The 20765-nt window shown below is 40.3% G+C and overlaps 5 protein-coding genes across 16 annotated transcripts in view; 2 read left to right on the top strand and 3 right to left on the bottom strand.

Annotated features, from left to right (window-relative positions):
- LOC143143047 (uncharacterized) overlaps positions 1-5018 on the bottom strand; it is a 69616-nt gene extending 64598 nt beyond the window's left edge. For all 3 annotated transcript variants that reach the window (XR_012991005.1, XR_012991004.1, XM_076303895.1), the window contains exons 1-2: positions 4636-5018; positions 4125-4213 (exon numbers count right to left, since the gene is read on the bottom strand). The gene's annotated coding sequence lies outside the window, so the exon portion shown is untranslated. The remainder of the gene's footprint in view (positions 1-4124; positions 4214-4635) is intronic.
- Positions 5019-7338: 2320 nt separating this feature from the next.
- Dnaseii (deoxyribonuclease II) lies at positions 7339-10566 on the bottom strand. Of its 3 annotated transcripts, none has more exons than XM_076327538.1 (7): positions 10425-10566; positions 9586-9704; positions 9130-9307; positions 8204-8696; positions 8022-8124; positions 7807-7945; positions 7339-7663 (listed from the first exon to the last, which is right to left on the bottom strand). In XM_076327538.1, exons 2-7 carry the CDS (start codon positions 9693-9695, stop codon positions 7556-7558), a joined length of 1131 nt encoding a protein of 376 aa, XP_076183653.1. In that variant the 5' UTR covers positions 9696-9704; positions 10425-10566; the 3' UTR covers positions 7339-7555. The 3 variants fall into 3 exon arrangements, with proteins under 3 accessions (XP_076183653.1, XP_076183654.1, XP_076183655.1); XM_076327539.1 differs by lacking the exon at positions 10425-10566 and adding an exon at positions 9768-9893; XM_076327540.1 differs by lacking the exon at positions 10425-10566 and adding an exon at positions 9758-9776.
- On the top strand, positions 10404-15768 carry Vav (Vav guanine nucleotide exchange factor). Of its 2 annotated transcripts, none has more exons than XM_076327537.1 (10): positions 10404-10644; positions 11049-11424; positions 11605-12125; positions 12203-12271; positions 12481-12607; positions 13322-13684; positions 13760-14080; positions 14147-14551; positions 14624-14895; positions 14986-15768. In XM_076327537.1, exons 3-10 carry the CDS (start codon positions 11716-11718, stop codon positions 15344-15346), a joined length of 2328 nt encoding a protein of 775 aa, XP_076183652.1. In that variant the 5' UTR covers positions 10404-10644; positions 11049-11424; positions 11605-11715; the 3' UTR covers positions 15347-15768. The 2 variants fall into 2 exon arrangements, with proteins under 2 accessions (XP_076183652.1, XP_076183651.1); XM_076327536.1 differs by lacking the exon at positions 12481-12607 and adding an exon at positions 12942-13131 and having other exon boundaries at positions 10412-10644; positions 14986-15763.
- LOC143155140 (torsin-1A) lies at positions 14744-18300 on the bottom strand. Of its 6 annotated transcripts, none has more exons than XM_076327544.1 (4): positions 18030-18300; positions 17201-17239; positions 16819-17084; positions 14744-16696 (listed from the first exon to the last, which is right to left on the bottom strand). In XM_076327544.1, the coding sequence occupies exons 1-4, from the start codon at positions 18118-18120 to the stop codon at positions 16094-16096; spliced, it is 999 nt and encodes a 332-aa protein (XP_076183659.1). In that variant the 5' UTR covers positions 18121-18300; the 3' UTR covers positions 14744-16093. The 6 variants fall into 6 exon arrangements, with proteins under 6 accessions (XP_076183659.1, XP_076183662.1, XP_076183660.1 ...); XM_076327547.1 differs by having other exon boundaries at positions 18041-18294; XM_076327545.1 differs by lacking the exon at positions 18030-18300 and adding an exon at positions 17324-17446 and having other exon boundaries at positions 14745-16696.
- Cyt-b5 (Cytochrome b5) lies at positions 17944-19998 on the top strand. 2 transcript variants are annotated; one of them, XM_076327548.1, is made up of 5 exons: positions 17948-18107; positions 18201-18403; positions 18520-18648; positions 18744-18805; positions 19212-19998. In XM_076327548.1, the coding sequence occupies exons 2-5, from the start codon at positions 18263-18265 to the stop codon at positions 19294-19296; spliced, it is 417 nt and encodes a 138-aa protein (XP_076183663.1). In that variant the 5' UTR covers positions 17948-18107; positions 18201-18262; the 3' UTR covers positions 19297-19998. The 2 variants fall into 2 exon arrangements, with proteins under 2 accessions (XP_076183664.1, XP_076183663.1); XM_076327549.1 differs by having other exon boundaries at positions 17944-18403; positions 19174-19306.
- Positions 19999-20765: the final 767 nt, after the last annotated feature.

Raw genomic sequence — 20765 nt, 5'->3', positions numbered from 1 at the left:
AGGTTAAAGGGCCAGTCCGTATAAAGCGGAGGTCCCTAACAACGACGCGTCGTCGAGCGAAGAAATAGGCATCTCGGGGTCAACCTCGTGGAAAACGTCGGAGCAACGTCTCGAAATATTGCGATTCCGGTCACAACTCCCGACGTCCTGCGGCGCACGGACTCGGATAAAGCCGAAAAGGGAGAACGTGTAAGTTCTGCGAGAAGTCGACGTTCGAGTTTCGTGACCTGCCTCGTATCCCCGATGCTAGGTGGCCCCATTTTTTTCCCCCGTCCCTCGACTCGCGCAAACACGAAACACGGTACGTCCGAGGATCGTCACGAGCTCGTCAAACGTCCTCGACCAACGAAACTTTATCGTCCGTTGGCTTACCTCGGATCGAACGACCATTGTTTCGTAAGACGAACGAATACACCGTGTCGACGACACGATCGGATACTCGCTCGATACGATTAAAAATATCGAGAAATTTTCCACGCGAGAACGGGAAAATCGCGTCCGCGGGAACAATTATCGGGGCAAGTTCCTCTCGAAAAACGACAACTCGAAGAGCGAATAAACAAAAAGAAAAAGAAGAAGGAGGAGAGGAAGAAGAAGAAGAAGAAGAAGAAGAAGAAGAAGAAGAAGAAGAATAAAAGAGGGGGAGATTTTTATAATGAAAACTAAAGTTTGTTACGATCGGGGCCGTGGGGGCGGGACTGCGCGTAGTACCCGTTCGACGTTACGGGATTGATTCTAGTTCTTCCGCTTCTTTTTCTCCCTCTTGGTGGAAAAGTTCCGACTAACGGTGCCGGCTTCCCTCCAGGAGTTTTATTACACCGGAGACGCGTTTATCCCGGCCACAGATTCGCGCCAACATATCCCCGGCTGTCGATACGCCTACGCTCGTACGAGAAAAAAGGAGAAACGCGCGAGAAAAGGTAGTAGAAATAACCGAAGAAGCGCCGTGGGAACGGATTTCGCGGTCACTTCGTATCCGACGGCAATGCGACGGCAATGCGACGCCTGGACTTTGGTTTCGTTGCGTCCGCGGCGCGGGACGATCGACTCTCGTTCACCTTTCGTAAATAAAACTCCCATTGTCCCGTTATACGATCGCGGATGACTTCGAGATCCGATCGAACGACGACGATGAGAACTCGGGGGTGAGAAATCGCGGCGCGGGTTACTCGCGCGCGAACCGCGAGAACCGATAAAATATACGCGCGGGGCGTTACGTGTCCGCGTCGGAACGCTGACGTTGAAAAGAAGAAAACACCGGTACTGTACTTTAGGCGGCGAGGTAAACACAAAGAGGATGCAACCCCAAAAAAGGAGAGAATACCTCTCGTGCCAGAGATGGAGATGCCAGGCAGCCGAGAGCTGCTTAGCCTGGAATTCCGTTGATGGATGGAATTCACTTCGTGCCGACGAGTAAGTATAATAGAAGTGAAGTTGGGCCTCGCGGTGCCTACTGTTGCTGAATAGAAGCTTCGTTAGGCTTTGTCTAAGCGGAGTGCTGCAGCTTTACCCCTGCCATCCGCAATTTCCACCGCCACGCAACCCTCGCCCTTATCCTTCCAGTTTCTACCTACTTGAATTATTCTCTGCCGCGTCTGTACGAGAGAGCGGACCACCCCATCCCGTTCCACGATCTTAACATCGCGTTCGCGAATCTCTGCTTCGCTGGTCTGTAATTCTACTCCCGGTTACGCCAACTTCGTTCCCCCCCTTTTTTTTCACCTCCGCGAATTCCCCGATAACTTATCGCGACCGTTCCGCGAGCCTTTCCGCGGGGTTCGAATCTCTCGCTGAGACTTCGTCGACGATTTCGTCCGTACAGACCCTCTATCGGCATTTCGTTCGGTGTACTACCTGTAGAGTTCCACGGTACGGTCTCTGTTCGTCCGGTGTTGGCTTTAACCTAGACTCGTTTCGAGAGAACACACCGATCGAGGAAATCCAACCGCGACGCAGGACGTTTCGCGCGACGAGCCTTATCGATGGCCTCTATCGGTGTACCGTAATTTTTCCTTCTACCGCGAGATACAGCTTCTTGCCCGCGAATCTTCGAGGCTTACGGGGAGGAAACAAATGAAAAAACTTCTCGAAGATGTAGTCTCGACTGTCGATGGGATTATCCCGCTCGGGGAAAAGAATTCCCTGGCCGTGCTTCGCGTATCGATAATCGGGGGTCTCGAGAAGTTACGCGCAGGCACGATCGTACTCGCGATACGGAAGCGCGAGAAACGCTTCGAAGAGAATACGAGGATACGCGCGCGTTCTCTGCGCGAGCGACGAACAAACGGATAAACGGAAACGCGTTCGGTGCGGAGAAAACGTTCGAGCGTAAAAGTGGCGTCCCGGTAGCGATGTCAAGGGAATTTGTAACGCGAGAGAAATTAAAAGGTCGTTATCCCTCGGCGCGAAGAATCCGACAACGTGGAAGTAATAAGTCGACGGTTATGAGTCAACGACACTTCCGTCGTCTGATAAGTTCTCGGTAAGTACCGGAAGCTCCGGGTTGAAACTACGACGGTGATGCATTCGAGTTCGGTTACGCCGAGACAGTTGTTCGGGGTAGTTTCCCGGGCGGTGTTGCAACTGGAGAGAACCTCCCTGATAGTTCCTACCGCCTTAATGCAGTTCCCGGTACACCGACGATGCAGTCGCGGTGCAGCGCAACAATAAAACCTCCTATCTTCGGCCATCGTGCGCGTGGCGTATTATTTATCTTTATCGACTCTATTGTTTCCGTTACCTTCCGCGGTGATAGCGCGATATCTTTCCAACGCCCTTTATACGCGACGAGGAGAAGGAGACCGTCCCTTCCGACGGTACCATCCGTAAAATAATATCGCTTCGAATTATACCCAACGACCAGCTACGTTTTCTTACGGTAACGACAACCGGAACGCGCTGTAATTATAACACGATTCGTTACCGATGCGGCCCTCAACGTCCAATCTAGAGAGAGGCTCTCGTACGTTGTACCGAAGGCTCCCGCAAAGGAACCACTTAAAGGATACGGGTCAAACACGCTATTAAAACTTCGATGCGGTTCGTCAAACTCCTGTGGCGAACCCAACAGATGTCCCGGAAGTTTATACCGGAGTGACCCAATTTACTTTAATACGTTAATCCGGGTCAAGGTACCTTAATCTCGCTATTGACTGGAATTAGGCAACAAAGGGACGCTAAAGCCCGCTTCGTTCTAATTAAAACTGACCTACCTCCTTCTACCGATTTGCATTTTAATTAATCGAAACCCTACGAGCGGTAAGCATTCGTTTTCACCATCGACGAATTCCAGCGAATTTCCTCGTCGTGGAAAAATTTTACTTTTATTTTACTTGCTTTTTGCGACTCGTAATGCGTATCGTAATTCGTCGATTATCGCTACCGGCCGACGACTCCTTTGAACGAAGTATCGCTAACGAACAGCGCGCACTTTGTCGAGAATAAATATTCGGTACCCAGGTACAGTGCAACGCGCGAGGTGCAACGATTCGAAAGTCGACGACTCAAAGCGAAACGAATTCAAACACGCACGCACAATTTACGTACGTGAATACATATTTGCGATCGCTTTGTAACTCGACGTGTATTTATAACGACGCGTTTGTAAAAAAGAATGGCCATCGTGAGAGAGCAAACGGTTATTAGTCGTTCGTACCGGTGCAACATCGACGCGAGAGTACGTACGTACGTACGTACCTCGACCCGTTTTCTTGCGCAATGTAGGAAATCGTTCGGAACCCCTCGTTATGAATATTAAACTTTGTCTACAAACATCTCTGTTACATATGCATAACTTCTCGCTCGAATCTCGAGACGCGTGTAACACAGACTACGACCTTAACCTAGATCCTTATCGTTGAAAATTACCGCGCGCGTTTGTTTCCAACATCTTTTTACGTCTCCAGATGCAAATTCCAAATCGAAGGGACAAAAACGGATTTACTTATTCCGTTCGAGTACCAACCATCCAACGGTATAAACCGGTGTTCCAGTATCCGTTACGGATATCGGTCGAACACCGTCTGGTAAAATCCTTCGAGTTGGTTGCAAAGCTCTTCGTCGAAACCTAACCTAACTTTCGAAATATTTTAAACAACAATGATCGTCCTGAGCCGTTTACTTACCAGAGGGCTACGATCCAACGCAGTCGCGGTTAACTTTCAAGGTTGATATCTCGTTACGTCCGTAAAACCCGACACAGCTTCATTTCCAACTAAAAGACACCAACATGATTTCTCTCTCGCACACAATATGAATACGTATAAGGCAATATTAAAGTTCAGCGTAGGGCTATCCGGTACGATATATACGCGCGCATAAACTATACAGGGTGTAAGAACCGAGAAAACACTGACGTCGAATCGGACGAGAAACGCGATTTCTCGCAAAAATTGAGAGAAACGTACACGTCGCGAACCTTTCCTTCTCTGCGGATAGAGAAGCAAAAAGAACCCGGTAAACGAACGTTCGAAAACGATTCGTCGAGCGTTGATCGGTGAGGCACTTTACGTCCGGAAACCCGCGAAAATCTGTTCGCAGCCACCTCTGGCGGCGAGTACGGGAGACGTTGACATTTATAGATATACCGAACCACGTGTACAAGATGGTTAACGAAAATTGGAGAAAATTTCTTACCGAGAATCGAACGTCCCGTTCGATCCCGAGTTGGCGTTCTTTCGTTCGGTTACACCCTGTAGGCACGAGCTAGGCGGTAAAGGCGGCAGGATGTTGGCCGTTCGGAGGAAAAAGGATGGCGGAAGCTCGCGCGTGCGCTCTGATCGCGGTGCTTAAGTACACACGCGGAGCACACGAGACACGATGGTTTCATGCATATAACGTTGCGCGTATATTTGGACGGTGCACAGGATTTTAGTATGCAGAACAGGCCGCCTTTAATGCTGAAATATCGCCGCGAACACCGCAACGTCGTCTCCTCGTCTTTCCAGCCGGCGAAATTTCATACACTTTTACGACACCCGTACGCGGTTCGGCCAAAATCTGCGTCCCATCGAGCACACCGACTCGAAACTGTACGTGACGCGAAACGCATCGATGACGTTCGCGTTGTTAACACGTCGCGTGATCCCAGCGCCGCTTCCTCGCGTCATCGTGCGCGCGTGAAAACTAAACATTATCGAGCGCGCACCCTCGTGGATCATTTTCCAATCTTTGTAGACTTTCGTGCGACGTTGGTACCTATCGAGCTCCCCGTTCAAATTCGCACGTTTCGTCCGAAAGAGCGAATCGGAGTAATACCGCGCGATAAACAATTTCAACGCGTTGTAAAATTCATAGGGTTCGAAAAGGGTAGTTTCGAAAGTAAAGGTATCGGTGTCCATTTCGTCGAATCGGGGGAGCGCATGAATATCCGTGTAGGCTCCAAGAAATTGACCGACTGTTGCCAGCTGCCAGCACCGTATTAAAGGAATCCCGGCCTGTGTTCCCGCTCTTAATCCTCTTTCAACGGCAGCAACCTTGTTTTTCCAAGCATCCGCTTCCAGATGCTTTACCGAACTCCCTCGCTTCTTGTTTTCAGCGTTGTTTTGTCTCCTGGCAGCGTGCGCCGATTGATTCACGCCTGGACGAACACGCGCGAATTTCCTTCCCCTACCACCTATCGACCTTTTCATCCAAACCTCTTTATCTCTCCTCTTCTCCTCGTTTAGTTATTCTAACATTGCACCGGTGATTGACGAGACCGGATCGACCGTACTCGTATCGCTCGTTTCTGGAACGAACTTCACCGCGTTCGAACACTCCTCGCTTAATATTTCTCCCATCGATTATCAAACAACTTCCGCGCAGACGATAAGCCGCGACCCGGCGAACGGAAAACAGAGATCGGATTCTACCTCGTACGATTGTTGTTCTTCTTTTCGCTCGGTGAATAGACGATTCGATAAGTTTTTCAACCATCTGTCCCGTCGCGGTGGAAAAAACATGGTGTACCCTGAGAAATCCTCGTTGTTCCTCGTGCGTCGTCGCGAACGCGATGGCAACTGTGTTCCAAAGTACGCGTTGCGAGCTCGAAGGAACGTCGATTTCTTGAAACGAAAAAAACAATTCGAAAACCTGGAACAAAGTTTCATTTACGCGAGCCTTCTATCCGAGGCTTCTGCTCCGCGGAAAGTCGTATCAGAGTCCACAGGTGAGAGAACAACGACGCGATGATCGACTTTAAATTTCTAGACGAAAACACGACGAGTAGAAAGAACTTAAATACGCACGATGCAACGTCTGTGACACGACCGAGTAATTACAGATGATAATCTCGACCGTTGAACGACTTACCCGAAGTAGTATTTAAACAACTTTGTCTCTCCGTGCCGTATCGGAGTCACCGAAACAAAGTCCATCAAAGGGACGATAAGGCTCGAAACGGCGATAAGGAGCGGGTCGGAAGATTCGGTCGATTTCTTGAAATTTTCATTAAAGAGGAAATCCTTCCTAGTCCGCTTCCGCTTACTAAATCTCGGCTGGTTTCTTTTTTCCTTTCATTAACGGCACGTCCAGCTACTCTGCAATTTCCTTAGGTAGACAATAAGCACCGCCGAGAAAAAGCAAGACGAAACGAGAACTCCGGTGCAGGCGGGAGCCGCTACTGCCTTTCATAAAATCCAATTTAAGAACTGCTTCTGATCCCCGTCGTCCGTCCTTATTCCACGGTAATAAAGAACCACCGAGACCTCTTCTTTATACACTCGCGAGTAAACTGCGTTTAATACGACGGTTATTACTTTGTGTACCCCGAAGACCCCCGCCCCGCCCCTCCCCTCCCCACCTCGCGCCGATGTTGCGGAAGCTCGCGATGCGTATCGACGGGAAAAATATCCGTTGTACGGATACACCGTAAAGAATTCGAGCGAAACGTAGCGACCCCCGGTTTACGTTGATAGCGTATCGTCGCGCGTTTCGCTCCCATCGTTACCAGTTTACGACAAATATAAACGCGTAAACGTCGGACTATGGCCGCGATACTCGCGCGATCGTACAACTTTCGAATCGTTGTCGACGCTTTCAATAAATACGCGTTCACAGCTCATTCTTGCGCGTTACAGGCCGTACCGTAGTTAGAGCTAAATTAGCGAACAGGCACAATGCCAAATGTACATCTAGATAATATCTCTGGCGCGCTATCGTCTCTCGCAATTTACCGAAAACAATAAGCACACTCGCGTGGCTCGATGATATGCGCGTTTACAACGAGGAATATTATTAAACACGGCATTACCGTTCGCATATTTCTCGACTCGCCGTTCTGACCCGTTCGAAGTTTGAAAGAGAAAAAACAAAGAAAAAAAGAACAGGGGTGGGGGGAGAGACTGAAACGCGAGCGCAAAGATTAATTGCAGTAATTTTATTGCCCTAGAAACCGGCGCGCGCAAAGAAACGAACCGGTTACATTTAATTATAATTATCGTTGTTATTTCACTTGTAGTCAATTACGTAGTTCATTACGCGTAAGAATGTACGCCCCTGAGTTTTCATTATCGTGCACAGCTTCGTGTTGGGATTCGTTGTGTATTTTCTCCCGAAAGGAGAAGAGATATCCCGTTTACTTACGAGGACAGGGCTCCGCGTCGTTTATAGCGTTCCGATAATCGCTCCACACTTGCTTCCGTTCGAAGCACACGGCTCCGCCACCTCGGGAATATTGCGTATCCTGAAAAAGAGAAACGAAAAGGAAAAGAAAGTTCCTTCGATACGTACCGTGAAATCTTACGCGAGTGCTTCGATATATAGTACGTTGTTCGTCGTTACGCGGGACGTTTCGAACGAAAAAAGGAAACGAATGTATGTATTTACAGCTCTGTTAATATCAGCGACGCAGACCCAGTGAGCGGTTGTCCTGTTTGCGACCGATACGGCCCATTTCGAGTGATCGTGAGTGCTCGTGAAATCGACGTTGGCCGCGTCGAATTTCAGCGAATGAACGTTGTAAATCCTGTAAAACGAACGAACTTGTCTCGTGGAAAAATTGAAAGAAAAGAAAACCCAAACACCGTAACAATTGACCTTACTTTCTACCGCTGCAGGAGGACGGGAGCTTTCCGCGACCGTTCAACCACGATTGCACGTACAGATCCGTTTGCAACTGAGGCGCGATGAAATTAGCGTACAAATCTACGAGAAAAAAAGACAAACAGCGAAAAAAGCACCTCTGTAACGATCGAATCGTATTTCGATGGAAATGTTTCGTTACCTTTCTGCCATTTGGAGTTCTTGGCGAACGAAGTGAACTCGACCGATCCCAGGGACCTCACCACAGCTTTCCTATTGTACGGTGGTGTTTTGATGCGTACCTGATTGGTCGCGTTCTTCAACAACGGATAGTCTCTACCGATCTTTTGGGGTATATTTTTCGCGTAGACGACGATTTCGTTGTACATCAATTGACCGCCAACGGTGTTGAACTGATCGCCGCCGAGTGAAATGCACAGAAAACTCTGCCCGTAGAGCGTTCCACTGGACGGATAAACGTATCGGCCAGAAACAGTTACGTTCTCCCTTCTCGAAGGGCGTGTTAGCTCACCGCCTTTTGGAACCGGAGGGAAACTCGGCACGCTATGAATCAACCAAAAACCCTGATCGCTATTAACCGCCACCACACCCTTCGTGTGACCATATTTAAAGACTGTCGGTGCGTCCGGCGGATTATCGTTGTACAAAGTCCACAGATTCTGCTCCTCGTTTCTCTAGACGGTGCGAAACACGGAATTAAAATTTGGCGCTCGAATAGCGAACACGTACGCGATAGTTATTTCGGGATTGTTCGTCAGCGAGGAAAAGATCGACGAGTGTTCGCGACTCGAGTCTGGTTCAGAATCTACCCAGATTACCTTACCATCGTCGCTATTGATCACTGTCGATCTTCTCGTGGACGTACAGTAACGATCATTCGTACGGTAGTACCTCGATAATTGCGAGAGAGAACACAACTGAACATTGTTTTCGAGATCGAAATCAACAAGCTTGTCGACGAGTTTTTTTCATTGTCGAAATATCGGAGCGATATCTACCTACATGTTTGCTCTTTCGCCTCGAACACTTGCCTCGAAAGACAAGACACTTGTTGCTAATCGATCTACCATAAATCTCTACCGATTAAAACTGTTCACGCGTGCTTACGTCTTTGTAAAGTGGCGCTAATGTGAGTCCAGGTATCGAATTATTCGAATCGATGGACCTAGTCGATAAGTGCCAATCGGTTCCATTGGTTCTATTCGTTACGTAGAGATAAGCGAGACCTTGTCTGATCAAAGGATTGCTGCTCGTTGATATTTTCGGTAACTTGTAAAGCACGTACCTAAAATAATATCGTTATTGGGACCATGGACGATCGAATCGCGGCGATATCGGTGGTAATTGGTCGCGTTAAAAGACGAAGAATTGGTCTCGGTAGGCGCGATAGCTCGATAATTCTCATCGAAATCGCTGGAACGCGATTTCTCTATTTGAGAAACGAACGTAATGAGTCATGCGCCGCTAATGTTTCTCAAATAGAGCCAAAAATGGCTCGAAGCGTTGGTGAAAGCGCGTGGTATTTGAAGATCATTATGTCGGAAGAACTGTGCAAACACTTACCAATCAACCGGTACGTTACTTTCGTCTTTACATTGTAGTTTATCGTAGGAATTACCGCCCGCCGAGTTACACGCGATTACCCACACGATCGTGTAAAACAGAACACGCATTGTTATTTACTGGAATAAAGAGAAAGAAAAATATCGTACGCAACTTGATCGTGATAACATACGTATGTTTACATTGCCGTCCTGTTGAGTAGAATTTGCACCGTACAAAGGAAAAACTGATACTGCCTTTTGTGCTAACCGTAAGTCGGACCGTTGTTCGAAAGTATTATTCATGAAATGAAATCACGTACGGATTTTAAAATACCACGATGACGGTCACCGTTGCGTCGCAATCTTACGCGCGCGATTCAATTACAAGAAACTCGAATACCGTTTCAGTTTCGTTGGAGATCGTCGATCGAGTTTTACTTAAATTTTTCGAGAAATTCGTTTGCCCGCTTGCGCGCAAACTGTTGCGAGTCTTTCAATGCTAAAATGCATCGCACTCGCGAGCCTTTCTCCTTCGCTTTGATCGTGAATCTATCGGTGTATGCTTTACGTGGAACAGTTTCACTTGGAATCGCGATACCTATAAGAATTGCGATACAACGAGTTGTGCAAGGCGTTCGAATAAGTGATAAATATCGTTCGGAAACATTAATGTTGCCGCGACATTCGAACGCGTTGTATTTGAAAAATTAACGAATCAACATTTGTACCGTCGGTAGGTAGTACGAACCGTGTACGCGCGTGGACATCGGTCGACTAATTAATCTACGCGACCTCTTTCAATGGACGCTTCAAATTTAACAGGTTGTTCGTACTACGTGTACAGGAATAGGTACGTACCAAAATTTAGCACAAATGAAACACGTCTCGACACTTCTTTAAATAACGACTAATGATATTATTGTCATTGCTATCGGGCCACTGCATGGATACTGGAGTAACCGTAGAATGTAGCAAGATCCGTAAACGAAGAGTTGCATTACGTCACTCAACTTTAACCATCCTATTGGCTGACCGATTACAGTGTTCCCGTTGGAGCAACGCGCACTTCGTACTTCTGGTAGTGATTAGAAATATAAAATTTCCAATTTCTTGCGTGCTCTTTTTTTTTTATCTTCGCGTAAGCACATCGAGAGAACACCGGATAAACGTGTATACGCGCACTTTAAATTTTGAATTGAATCTTTAAATCTTCCACAGTAATAATTATTGCAATTGTTACGATTCTCTTTGAAAATACGTTTAAATTTATGCGCCGTCTACATCGATTTCATTGTTACATTTTAGCGATTACGTGCCGTGAAATCCTCTCGCCTGGTTTTATTTCTTTTTAAATCGTTTCCGGAACCCAAAACTATATTATGTATTATCGTCGAATCGGTACGAAAGCTACTCTAATTTTTCGTTCATTTATTTAAAGAAAAATCTAACGTTCGAAATACCGAATCCAACTTGTATTCGTAGGAACATTCAGCACCATCTACGATCGAACGTTCGAAACAGAGGCTACGACGAAATTTATGATATGATCGACTGCAGTGAAGTAGCAATATGGCGGTCGTGAGCTACTGTGGTCCGAACGTCATAATATTACAATGAGAAAAGAAGGCATATCATGCAAAGGAATAACGTATTAAAGTTGTAGCTCAACGAAATGCTTTCTTAGCAATGACACTGCCAACGGAACATTTTAAGCGGCGATACAGATTCCGTTGAAGTATCTCTAACAACCGACACGGAACACAATAATGAGTTCTTCTATTGCAGAACTTATCACGGAATATTCTTAACGTTGACAGAAGAAAGAAGAAACAACTCGCAAATCTCCTGGCGAATGGAGGTATGCATTCAAAAATCCTATTTGTATCAATCGTATCTCTTATATCGACGTAATGCCGATATTTATCGTTTAAAGCTGTATTTCTAGATGTTGTCTCCTTTTATTTTTCTTGTCCATCGTTAACAGTGTATTTGTACAAATTCTTATCATTAATCCTTTTTTTTTTTTGCCATTTTATAGTTTTTCGACATAAGGAAACGTATCTGTAAAGTCTGTACGGCCTAATGTCTTACAAGTTAAAGGAACCCTTATCTTGAACCTTTAATATTTTGCTCGCTAAAAAGAGCAAAAATGAGCCTAATGGAAAGCAGTTCGGATAACGGAAGCGGTTGGCACGAGTGTGCCAAGTGGTTAACTAGATGCGGAGCTTTAAGGGCAGATCACAAAGCAAATTGGCCAACAGCGATAGCTTGCGATTTAGCTTATACGCTAAGAGACGGGGTATTACTGTGCAATCTTTTAAATACAGTGGATCCCGGTTGCATAGATATGAAAGATGTAAATCAAAAACCACAAATGGCACAATTTTTATGTTTACGAAATATAAAAGTATTTTTATCGGCGTGCTCAACTATTTTTGACTTATCCGATTCTGATCTTTTCGAGCCTTCTATGTTGTTCGAAATATCAAATTTTCATCGTGTTCTATGTACTTTATCCGCTCTGTCGAATTGTTCTCGTTTAAGACTTAAAGGTATTCTGTAAGTAACATATCGTTGTATAATTACCTAACCGTGAGTTATATTAATTTAATCTAACGAGAAATTTTGTATTATAGTGGATTTTCTGTAGGACACGGTAGATCGCAAGAAGATATTTATAGAGATTTACAAAGTGTCGGTGCAGGGTAAGCATCTCAATTTCCATGAAATTCGATTCGTTTTAAATATATTAAGCATTACAAAAGTTACAGAAAATTACGATAGTTATACAGTAAACAGATTTCTCTTAACGAAATAATTTTTATATAATTATTATGACCGTTAATGACCGAAAACAGATGTCTTTCTTTCTTGTACAATGTAACTTTATAATAACTTCTGTCAATGGGTTTAGACCCACAACAGGAGTGGTGGCATTTACCATGAAACCTAAGGGTATGGATGTAGATGAATCCCAAGTATATCAGGAATTACTCTGCTTCTCGAGTAATTCTCAACACGACTGGCCTTCCACGGAGAAGGTATCTGTCGTTTGCAATTTAAAAGACTAAAATATTTTGTGAGAAAAGTACCAAACATCACTGTATTTCATTATTAAAAAAAGTACTTTAACGTTATACTGAATATAAGTACCATATGTTTACAAATATTTATTGCAAAGTTAACTGTAACTTAGTACAGTGATACTGGCACTATTTTAAAGTTATACTGTATTTGCTCCAGAGTTTTATGTGCTAAGCTATGTTTATTGTTAATAACAAGATCTACCGTTGCTATAAGTAGTTTAAGTTCGCCAGAAATTTTATTTTTTTCGTGCATGAATAGTGCATGGCTGTTCATATTTTTATGCTAAAGCCGTGAGGATGAAGGTCGCCGCAGGAGGTTTAGAAGGCGGGAAGGGGATGAAGCAGGTGGAGGAGGGGACAATGAAGATCCAGTTGGAGAGGAAGATGGGTACGGAGTATTTTGCAGCCATGCCCAGAGCGAAGAAATCTACCAGGACCTTTGTAGTCTACTCTTGCCACCTCCTCCATCTGTTGCACAGGTCGTTAAATTTTTGTGTTTTATGTTATCGCTATCCAAATGGTATTTTATAATCACATTTATCTTAATGGTACTTTAAAATTGTAAGTTACAATGCTAATAATTCGTCTTATGTCGCTTTATAGTATTTTGCATTCCATTATGTGTATTAGAAACAAATTTTTGTAATCAATTTGGTTCCTGTGAAACAGGATGGCGCAATTTCCGGAGGTGAAAAAAGGGACTATGTGATCCAAGAACTCGTTGAAACAGAACGGAATTATTCGGACGTCCTTAACAGTTTGCTCAGACATTTTGCTAGACCTCTCTCATCGTTATTACGATCCGAAGATTCAGCACGCATTTTTTTTGGTATAAAGGAACTCGCAGAAATTCATGCCGGTTTTCATAGTCAGCTTCGAAAGGCAAGAACTGGTGCTTCTTTAGCTCAAGTTTTCCTAGATTGGCGAGAAAAGTTCCTGATCTATGGGGATTATTGCGCAAATCTTACTCTTGCGCAAAATACATTGCAAGAAGCTTGCGCGCGAAATGAATTAGTTAATGAAGAAGTTATTGTACGTTTTACAGCATCCACGTTTAACTTATTATTTTTTTTATACGAATGAACTTCACAGAAATATTGATTGTAGAGGTGCCAACAAGAAGCTAATAATGGTAAATTCAAGTTACGGGACATACTGTCCGTCCCGATGCAAAGAGTATTGAAGTATCACTTATTACTGGATAAACTAGTAGAAGAAACTCCTTGTGACTGGCTAGAAGATAGACGTCAGCTTGAGAAAGCTAGAGAAGTTATGGTCGATATAGCTCAATACATTAATGAAGTAAAACGTGACTCCGATACATTAGACATTATAAAGGATATTCAGGCATCGATAATTGATTGGAATGTTCCTGAAGATGTACAGTTAAAAGATTTCGGGCGATTACTTAGAGATGGAGAGCTTAAGGTATCGATCTTTTAACAAATAAATTTTAAAACAGAATATCAATGTTATACAATAATTACATTTCAGGTTAAAGCTCACGGTGACCAACGAATAAAAGTTCGTTATGCATTTGTTTTCGAACAAGTAGTATTAATTTGTAAAGCATGTAGAGGAGAACAATACTGTTATCGTGAAACTTTACGAGTAGATGATTATAGATTGGAAGATCATACAGGAAGACGAACAGTTGGCAAAGATTCTCGAGGGTCCTATCAGTGGTTGCTTGTTCATAAACAAGAATATACAGCGTATACTTTGTCCGCAAGAACAGAAGAACAAAAACAAATGTGGATCAAGGCACTGCAAGATGCAATGGATAATGTTAATCCGGCTGCATGCCGCAACACGAACCATAAGTTCAAAATTACTACATTTGATAGTCCGCTTAGCTGTCAGCGATGTGGCAAATTTTTAAAAGGTCGCATCTTTCAGGTAAAAGGTCGTCAATATATATGCGTTAATTATTATAATTTAAGTTTACTACTAAATTGTTCATTCAATCAGGGATATCGGTGTGAAGTCTGTCGCCTTGCTGTACACAAACAGTGCATTGCACATTCGGGTCGGTGTATGCCGGCACCACCCCCGCCCCCACCTCCACCACCTTTACCATGCGAACGTGCTCTTTCGGTAAAATTATGGTTTGTGGGAGAAATGGGTAGAGATACAGCTTCAAATAAATTAGAACCGCGTGAAGATGGTACATATATGCTGCGAGTGCGACCTGCAGGACAACCGCGTTTGAAACACGAAACTAATTACGCTCTTAGTATCAAGTAAGATACTCGTATATCTTTTTATTAAAATTAATATAGATTTGTTTAAGTGTTCAACCCAAAAGAAAAAGAAATTAATTAATGTTGTAGGGCAGATGGAGCAGTAAAACATATAAGAGTATTTAAACGTGACGTTGATGGAGCTGATTTATTTTATCTCAGTGAATCTCGCTTCTTTAAAAGTGTAGTTGAACTCGTCGAATATTACGAACGGGCTTCGTTGTCGGAAAATTTTGAAAAATTAGATCAGCGTTTGTTATGGCCTTATAGACGTGTATTGGCTAAGGCATTGTTCGATTTCCGTGGAGGAGAACGTAACCAACTGAGCTTACGACGGGGCTGTAGGGTCGTAGTGTTGAGCAAAGAAGGTGATGCCAAAGGATGGTGGAAAGGAAAGATAGGAGATCAAGTAGGATTTTTTCCAAAGGAGTACGTCGAGGAAGAAACATAAATTATATTATTCACACACTTTCTCGATGTGATGGCACGACGATCAAGAATATTCTACATATTAATCACATCATCGTGCAATCATAACACTATATTCAAAACGCCCCTTAGTGAAGAACAGAAAAAATAAATAAATTATATAACACATTTTTACATTGTATAAAATATAGATAAATTAATTTTCATACATCAGCATCATTATAAAAACGCAGGTTATTTTATTGTTCTCTTTACTTGAGGTTGTGCAGTATCACAATTATATAAATAGATATGCGTGTATGTGAACTGAACGTATAAAAATGAATGTATTTAGCAACTTGTATAGACAAAAAGAATTATAATTATTTTTTTTTTCGGTACAATACGGCGATACTAATAATTTAAAAAAAAATGTAATTCATCAAGATCAAAGTTGTCTATCCTTGTATATTAAAATCACGTGGAAAAATTATATTGCCAAATGTTTATACTTTTAGACAACTTTTTTCTTTATGGCTATATTTTAAAGTCAATTGCCAAGCCTCAATTGTATATATTGTATTTCTCTACTGTTAATGATACAAATTTTAGCTATTTCCTAAATATACATACACAAATATATAAATATCGCTACACGCATTACTGTAACAAATTAATTGTACTATTTTTTTAACTGTTACACATATTTTCTGATTGTGCCAATGAGAATAATCAATAAAATTTAAACCTTATTAAAATGTTAACATAAAGCTATATTGCTAATGCAATCCTACAATTCCTGTTTTTCTGATTTCTTTTTTTGAGCATATATGATAGAAGCTACTTTCTGTTCCAGTCTTTTACATCCAGCAGTTGCATAAAGATTATGCGGAGGAGGTCCAAAAACCACATAAGAGAGTACCTCCTCTACCATATCATCAGTAGGAACACTACTTCTCTGGACAAATGCTTTTTTTAAACACTTTCTCACATGTACTTCTTCAAGTGGTAAAAACGGCACATAATGATCTATTAGGCTGGTGCCTATTGTATCACTATGATAAAGACCACCTTTTTCATTAAATGCTCCAACACTTATTAAATTCTCAAAATCTTGAAGTTTAGTTGTATGTCTATGCTTGCCTTCTTCCCAAAGAGTCAGTAAACGTTGTACAATTCGTGAACTGCCAGTATTAGACAAGAGTATATAAATTGCTTTCCTTGTATTTAATGAATTGCCCATGAGTCTAGTTGATTTGAACAATGTAGTATAATCCAAAAACGGTACAAGAACATTTAATAAACCTTCTGGCATTTTATCCACTTCATCAAATACAAACATTGATCTATCACATTTTATTAAACTTTGGATGATAGTTTCACGTAATTCTTCCTGTACAAGACAAAATAACATAATATAAAAAATAATTTACACTGTAATTTACAAATATGAATCATTATATACATGTGTTCTTCGATTTTTAATCGAAAGGTATAATTATACCAAAAATATACCTTGTAACGCTCTACATCTTTTTCCAAAGGAAAATCATTACGACCATTGAAAAAATGATAAAACTGACTATGAGTACTCTTTTGGTAAAAGGATTGAGCAATCATTTGAGCTACATAAGTTTTACCAGTTCCTGGAGGGCCATGAAAACTCATGGCCAAAGCTTTTGGAGGATTAGACGAACTTAAGTGGCCACGTAAGGCATTTATAACTACATGATGAGCAATGTCTTGCCCATAAAGTTCGGTATTAAGAATGTCATCTAACACTACCAAACAGATACATACATACAATTAATGCAATTAATTGTGTACATACATATATAGTATTTTCCTAGTGGATAATGTATCTGCAATATTACACTCTTCTAGTTGATGTACTTACTATTTATGTCAGGGGAAACGTATGCATCGGTACAACATTCTGAAAATTTACACGGTACAGACGTCACTGTATTATAAACGACAGAATATAAAGACGATGTCATTGCTGACAAGGAAATCTCACATTTCACACAATTCGTTAGAAAACTAACAAAGAACCATTTCCACAAAATACTGGTAAAATTCATTTTCTATTATTGTTTGATTGTCATAAAAAGAACCGTATTTGATAAAACTTAATCTTCAATTGTCACAACCTGAAATAAATTATCGAAAATTCTATACCGTAGTATAAATTTATGAAAAATATAATCAAATTATATTCATAATATAAACCTACTGCATTCAATTTAAATACCAACACTCAACTTGTATCAATTTTATAAATTTGTACGAATCGAAACATCTTATTGGCCCGCTTTCAAAGCATATAATTTCTATCAATTTGAAAATATAAATGATAACAAATATAAATGATGCTAATTCAAACATTTAACATATCTAACTTTAAATCATAGATTCCGCCACATTGACGAAAACCGAATTTTTAAGGAATAATTACTCATTCTAACAGATATTAAATATTAAAATTTTACGAATCTCTTTAAGTATTTAATTTTCATGTATTTTTTAGTTATACAAAATTACTTTAATCTCATGATATAAAGTTACTATTATATTTTTTGCAATTGACTCAACTATTGGTCGAAATTATCGCAATAATGAACAAAAATTACTGGCTACTTTAAGAAATTCCAAAAGTTGTCATTAGGGAAAACTTATCAGCAAAGACCGTTACTATCATAGATATGCGTGTATAAGATTCATACCATCTACTAACCGATTCGTTGAATGCAGTGTGTGGTTGTGGCTACAGATAACCGATAAGTTATTGAAAAATATCCCTTGTATAACGATCATCTTCTTACCGAAAGTTAACGTGATACTAGTTTGAACAGTATACGATCGTTTATACTTAATACATTATTCATTCCTTTCAGTGGTGTTTATATAATATTCGAATACCTTCTTACAACTATTGTCTCCTTTAAGAAGAAAAAATATGGCGTCCGAGAATACTACTGCTGATGCTGTTTCTCCCAAATTATATACGACGGAAGAAGTTAGCAAGCACGTATCCAAGAACGATGTGTGGATTATTATAAACAATGGAGTTTATGATTTAACTTCATTTCTTAATACGGTTGATATCATCATTTTTTTACAATTATAATATTTTATACTTTAGTTTGTTTTAATTAACACATTTTTTCAATAAAACTCATGTCAAAATAATCGTTTCTGCATTCGAAATTTTAGCATCCTGGTGGAGAAGAAATTCTTCTGGAACACGCTGGCCGTGATGGTACAGAATCCTTCGAAGATATTGGACACTCGAGCAATGCCAGACAAATGATGGAGCCATTAAAAATCGGAGAAATTTTAGAAGTATGTGTAGAGTATAATGTTTACATCTTGCATGATATTGTTTATGAAAAAGAATAGTTAGTTTTCATAAAACAGAAATTATCTCTTAATTGTAGGAAGAAAAAACAAAGGAAACTGCCTATGAATCGAACGCAACATCCGAAGAAGATAATTCCAGGTAAATTATCTCTTTTAAAATTGTCTTTTATAGCAATTAATGTTGTTACGTGCATATGCTATTGACAAATACAGACATTACAAGTACAAATTTTGCTACTAACTATCTATCTGTATTTGTATTGTATTTGTTATTTTATAACTGTTCTATGTTACTATTTATCGGATAGCACAATTGAAGATCTAACTTTTAACTATTACAGGAACATGCTTACTGTACTAATAACAATGTGCTTATGTGCTTTGTGTATATATATATATATATATATATGTATCTGTCTCTACAGAGTATACCATATTCGTGAGTTAAATTTGTGCTATCCAGATTTGTAACATTATTAAAGTGTAAAACATATAATATGTAAATAGTCGATGCTGCATCATGATGTGATGATTGGCAATTGCAGTGGTTCTTGGAGATCGTGGCTGATTCCTATTGCACTTGGAGTTCTGGCGACTCTTGTCTATCGTTTTTTTATCAAATCGTATTGAATCATTCCTAATATTTATTTTTTTGTAATTTGTATTATACATAAATAATTGTTATGAATAATTATTGAATATGCACATTATCACAATATTTTTACAACATGACGTTGCACATACAAAAACTGGCCTAGCATAAAGAAAACAAAATGCAAAAGTTCATTTAATACAATGAAACTGAAAGATCTATGTATAAATACTTACATACAGGTTCATATACATGTAGAATATCAATATATTAATTATAAATATAAGATTAAATCAATTTAACTTATACCATTGCATTGGATTTCCTGGAACATAAAGAAACAGAGTTCGAATCGCAAAAAAAGGAGAGATAAGTAATGGCAATTTTTTCAAAAGCTTATCAAGTGCAATTATTGTTTTAAAATACTTATCTTCTTTTATAGATAAACGTACCTATATGTAACAAGTATATTAAAAAATATAAAAAATATTAACAGAGCAACTTCTAGTTAAAGAATTTGAAGAAAAATTTAGATTAATACTGAATAATCTCGTCGCAATGAAAAAGGTATTTAAAGTTGATTGATATCCTTATATTTAAATAGTAAATTAACATACACCGAAAGAGCAAAGAGTTTTTACTTTTCCAACATATTGTGAACGACTGCATTTTACAAATCAAATTTATTAAACATTTATTGTAAACTTATGTGTATAATAAAAATAAACTACTTTTTGTTATGTTTTATGTATTGAATACAACAATTCACACATAAATAGAAATATTCAAAAATAAGACAGAATATCGATATATAATGCACGTACCATAAAACATATTAAATTTTGTTACGGTAAATTGTCTTTTATTTTCTCGATTACTTTATAAAAAATGTTCATACCCCAGATCATTTGAAAATTTCGTCGTTACGAAACGTTGAGCTTATCTTGATATTAGCTACAACGTCGTACATACTGACGATTTTCAAATGTAAAAAAATATCCAGACCGTAACAAAATTGATTTACCCTTCAAACCTAATAATTTCTTCCTCGGACATTTTTACTTGTAAGGAAATTTTTGGAGCGTTAACATTGTGTCTCATCGTGTATATTGCATAGAAGATAAAGTAAGTTCCTGAAGTCCAAATATGACCAACAGTAGCAAACTGTGTAATTCTGGTCGACAAAATTGAAATTTACTTTACTATTAAAATTTTGTAACTTCTATAGTTTAAATTGTAAAATTGTTCGATTACACTAGCTTTAACCAAAAAATTAATGTACAAGTCCAAAATTGAAATTTATATTTATTCATTTTTGCAATACACAATTCAGAACATTGATCCGATCAATAAGAGTATAACCGTGTATAAGAAGCAAGTTCTTACCGTTAAATTTATTTACGTACGATAAAAATAGTATACATATATTGAAACTTATAATTTATTTCTTAGATATTTATGCAAAAAAGTTGAAATAGTTTCTACATTAAATAGGTTATTTAAATAA

Source organism: Ptiloglossa arizonensis, chromosome 2 (assembly GCF_051014685.1).
Source record: "Ptiloglossa arizonensis isolate GNS036 chromosome 2, iyPtiAriz1_principal, whole genome shotgun sequence".
NCBI classification, from domain to species: Eukaryota; Metazoa; Arthropoda; class Insecta; order Hymenoptera; family Colletidae; genus Ptiloglossa; species Ptiloglossa arizonensis.
The sequence above is the reverse complement of the archived record's forward strand: the minus strand, read 5'-3'. Positions and strand labels throughout refer to the sequence as shown.